Below are 4,402 nucleotides of genomic sequence, written 5' to 3'. Positions count from 1 at the left end.
CTAGCTTTCGTACTAGATGTTTAGTAGGTGATACCTTGCAGTTCCACGCCTGGCAGGAAGCAAATCAGGTTAGTTGACCATCTCTGCTTTAGATTTTCAAAATATAAGTATATTGTTTTATCGTCTCGTTGTTTATTGTTGGCACGTAGTTTTTTCTTTTCGCCTGTCTGACCAATTGATGCAATTTTTGAGAGAGTTTAAGGCGTCGTGAACGTTTCATGGTTCCCCATCGCAAACGTGGGGGGAGGGGGCTATGGGATGAAGCATTGACGTGCAGTTTTATCTGTAGACGTCCTTGCATATTGCACGTTTCATGAAGAATATAAGGGAGCGCGTCTGCATACAGCATAAGTTTATAAGATATGTTCCATAAGTGTGTCAGTCGTTAATGAGAGCTTGTCATGAAGTGACGTAGGTGAAACGTCATAGATTCTCGTAAAGCGACGCCTAGTGAGGCGCTGTCAAAGGCTTAGTACAGACTAAAGAGGAGGATGGACTGCAAAACAGAGTGTAGTCAATTCTCACGTCGTTCTTGAACTAGCTCTCATTAAGCCTCTAACATTACGAAGTATGGGTAGTGAAATACTTATGGAACATATCTTATAAACTTATGCATACAGCTAAAACCTAGAAGTCCGAACAATGTCTTCCGTTCATTTCTTCGCCCAGAATAAAGCACAAGTGTCTTCATTCGTCATTGAAATTAATATTAATATGCCCCCTTAAGTTTTTAAACAGCAGTATTGCAGTTCTGTCCCTTGTGATTGGGTAGGGTCAGCTTATAGTGAAGGTTATGTACACGTTTGTATTGTGGGACACAAGCAATACTTATAATAAAATTAAAATCTTTATTTTCAATATGTAGGAACTTCCATGAGGATAAATATATGTCTCGTGTCAATATCACAGAAAGGAAAATGTTTTTTACAAGTTGCGAGAGATTTCGAGTCGAGGCCGATTAACGCCGCGTTTTTATACCACCATCCCGCGCGATTTTCTTCACGAGGGGTGTAGCTCCTGAAACGAAAATAATTATTTACAAATTTTGTATTAACTACAATTTTTAAAGTTGTCTAGCTATTACCTGAAAAAGTCCGAAACTCTTCTACCATATTCTTGGTAGTGGTCTGGTTTAGCCGAAGTTTCGCATACCATTAGACTAATGCAGTTTTTAATGTCATTTGTTCGAATCACGTCAAAGTAACCGAACCATGGATCTTCTATCATTTTCACCGGTTCCCGAGAATTGTTTAGTCTATGAAGAAGTTAATTAAACATTTAGTTTTTGTTTCGACATTGTATACGGTGAAACCATTGCGATACTTACAAAATACTTTCAGTTGTGGGAATACCCAAAGTTTCATTTTGAACTGAATATGAACTATCGTTTATTAGAGGAGAGATTGAATACGTTTCATTATCTTCAATGCTACTGTTAATTTTCATATTTTCGTATATGGACGTTGTAGAATTTTCATCCGGAATTTCGATTTCGTCAAGTGGTAAAACCATATCGTTATCATTTATACTTGAAGGTTCTGTTGAACCGTTGCCCGCAAGTTTTATGTTCGACAAACTTTCAAGCACCATGGGAGTTGTATTTACCGTAGTTTCTTCCGAAGTGCGTTCAGTAACAATAGGCGTAGATACTATACTCCAAGTAGGCATGATAGTCTGATCATCGTGTACCATAGGAATTTGTGGCATCGTTGTAACGTTTGTATCCGTGATTATAATATAATCATCACTATGCTCCTCAATTACTTCCGGAAACGATGTTGACGCACGGTTTGATTCTATAAAGTCGTTAAGAACTGCTGCGTACGTTGTGAAGTTCAATTCAGGCTCATAGGTTGTGTTGGGATATGAAGTCGTAGAATTGCCTTGAGTCAACAGATTGTATTCTATTTCTTCAGTGTCATAGCGAACTGTTGAACTTGCAAGGGAATCGATTTCTTCAGCCTCATTATGGACTGCTGAACCTGCAATATACTCTGTTTCAGGCTCGTATGTTGCGTTGATAACGGCAGTGCTGTCCTCAATCTCATCTGGATGCGACGGCCATTCAATGTCCCGTATCACTGACGTGGTACTAACGGTACTTGTACGAATACTCGAATTGTCATCGAAAGGTAGCTGTGAAGTATCCAAGAACTGTCCAAACCCGTTGTTGTTGTTCTCTTCGTCAATAGATACGGAACTGGGTGTGTCGCGCATGAACGTAGGAAGTTGCGTTGATGTTCCATTGTCGTAAGTACTTTGACTTTCAGTTATTAAGTGAAACGTTGGGTTAGTGGTTGTGTCATTCGCTATCACTTGGGATTTCTCGTGATAATTTTCTTCAGCGATTCGTCGTTGTAACGTTTCGTTACTCGTTATATTTCCAAGTGCACGAACGGCAGTTGAAAACCGGGTTCCGGATACACCGGGAAAATTACGCGACATCCAATCCGAAATTGCAGCCCAAATACAATACACGGGATTTAATATACTTAAAACGATGATAAGTATGAATAGGTAACGAGTTGCCGATAACTTCATTTTGAATTTAATTTTTCTAATATTACGACAGTCAAAAACACCGGTTTTAAAACTTGGCAACGTTTACGTGGACCAAACACCCAAATAATTTGTGATTAAAGAAATAATCAATGCTCGTATTTTACTCTTAACATTGAAGTCGAAGATAATGAACTCCAAAGTTCATTTTCCACGCAAAATACCAACGGGGTTACTTAACTAAGGTTATGACGTTTATAAAATAAGGAACATTAAATATTGTTCCGTTTTCCATTTGCTTTTCGCTTGGAGTAGCACTTTTGGAGTGATATTTGAAGATGACTTAAATAGCATTAAAGTAAAGCTTTGTTTCCCGAAATATTTCTCCATGGCGTCGAAAATAAACTATCATCAACGGAAAACAGAATTAAATCATAAAAAAATATTTGGGAAAATGGGGAAAAGTTAAAAAATATATTCTCTATCCATTTTTTATCGAACTAAACATATTAAAGATAACGTGGCGTTGTTACGACTTCAATATTCTCGAAGCGTTTATCACCAAGTAGTCCAGTCGACTCACAACGAGCATTGTAATTAACGAAATGTTTTCCACATTGTCTTACGTTATGCTCTTAAACAAATATATCCTATTCCAATTAATGATAAACCTAAATGAAGCGGTGGTTCATTGGAGCGTATTAAGTGCCCCTTATAAGTACGTCTTAGAAAATATGGACAACCATAAATTGGACCTAGGGTCGAAACTACTCGGGAAGGCGGTCACCAAATACGCCACTTACGACGTAAACCAAATTACCTACGAGCCTTTCAACGTCCGCGATGTAAACTACGAAGTAGTTGACAAACGTGAAACCTATTTTAAGATGATCTTCAAATTGGATAATAATAAGTGTCTGTCCCTGATGGTTTGCGAGTGTTGCGCTGACCCCGTCTTTTACGGTGATTACGGAATGCGAGTCAACGATTTCTTCAGGTAACTATAGTCAAGTCTTCGTTTCAATAATAGGTGTTCGATGGTTTCCAAGGTGTGACGCGTAGAAACCTACCATTCCTTGACCCTGTTTTTATTTGGTTGCCAAACTGATTATGCCACAGTGTTGGATTTTTTCTGTGTGTGTGTCTGTTTTTTAGTTGAAAGTAGTGATTGCATTTTTATGGATTCTAGTAGAAAAATGTAGAAGCGACACGCGCGGACTCCGACTCTCCGCTTTCGCTGTATCATGTATGAAACCTAAGCGATGTCAGCTATATTGACGTCAACAAAGGAATATGATATGAGCAGGGCTGTCGAGAGAGTTTATAGGCCCCGGGGGAAAATGATGAAGTCGTTGGGCCCTACCAAGACATCCCTACAGGTGACCCGAGCGAGTCCCATAGAAGGTACGGGCCCTGGAAAAACTGACCGAATTGCCCCCTCTCTCGACGGTCCTGGATAGTAGCTCCGCCTACATTGCTAAGTATCATCGTGGCATCACCAGAATTCCCAGTGTCCCTTCTATGTTTCCCTGATATGATCCAAGCTGTTTCGGTTGCCTAGGTTGTTTATGTTTTTTATGCTCATTTCAGATTTATGGAAACCGATACGATTAAAAACAAAACTTTTACAAGCTGGTTCAAGGAAGCCGCGGACTTGGGATCCCTAACACAGTCGACCGTTTTGTGCAAGGACTCCTTCCCTAACTGCAAAGCTAATATAAAGAGATTATCTATAGTGGGCCGCGCGAAACTAGGGTTTTAACTATTAGAGACAGAGTATGCCCTTCATGAAGGATCTTATTTAAAAAATATTTATTTTATTGTTATTTATTGCTTAAAAAACCCAACGAAGTTCTTAGCTGAACACATCATATTGTAATTTACTATATTTGATAGATAAAAT

The 4,402-nt window shown here is 39.0% G+C and overlaps 3 protein-coding genes across 3 annotated transcripts in view; 1 reads left to right on the top strand and 2 right to left on the bottom strand.

Moving 5' to 3' along the window:
* The window catches only part of LOC149623679 (uncharacterized), a 57,288-nt gene that overhangs the window by 36,518 nt on the left and 16,368 nt on the right, over positions 1-4,402 (bottom strand). The gene's annotated exons all lie outside the window — the stretch shown is intronic.
* Positions 828-2,574, bottom strand: LOC149623681 (uncharacterized). Its single transcript, XM_089852868.1, has 3 exons — positions 1,328-2,574; positions 1,085-1,255; positions 828-1,017 (listed from the first exon to the last, which is right to left on the bottom strand). The coding sequence occupies exons 1-3, from the start codon at positions 2,539-2,541 to the stop codon at positions 855-857; spliced, it is 1,548 nt and encodes a 515-aa protein (XP_089708994.1). The 5' UTR covers positions 2,542-2,574; the 3' UTR covers positions 828-854.
* On the top strand, positions 3,105-4,261 carry LOC149623680 (uncharacterized). Its single transcript, XM_089852875.1, has 2 exons — positions 3,105-3,496; positions 4,090-4,261. The coding sequence occupies exons 1-2, from the start codon at positions 3,105-3,107 to the stop codon at positions 4,259-4,261; spliced, it is 564 nt and encodes a 187-aa protein (XP_089709001.1).

The sequence above is a fragment of the Phalangium opilio genome, unplaced genomic scaffold, assembly GCF_054372755.1.
Source record: "Phalangium opilio isolate 3A_F unplaced genomic scaffold, DU_Popi_V2 ptg000113l_1, whole genome shotgun sequence".
NCBI lineage: Eukaryota > Metazoa > Arthropoda > Arachnida > Opiliones > Phalangiidae > Phalangium > Phalangium opilio.
Note: the sequence above shows the minus strand (reverse complement) of the source record. Positions and strands in the feature narration are given on the sequence as shown.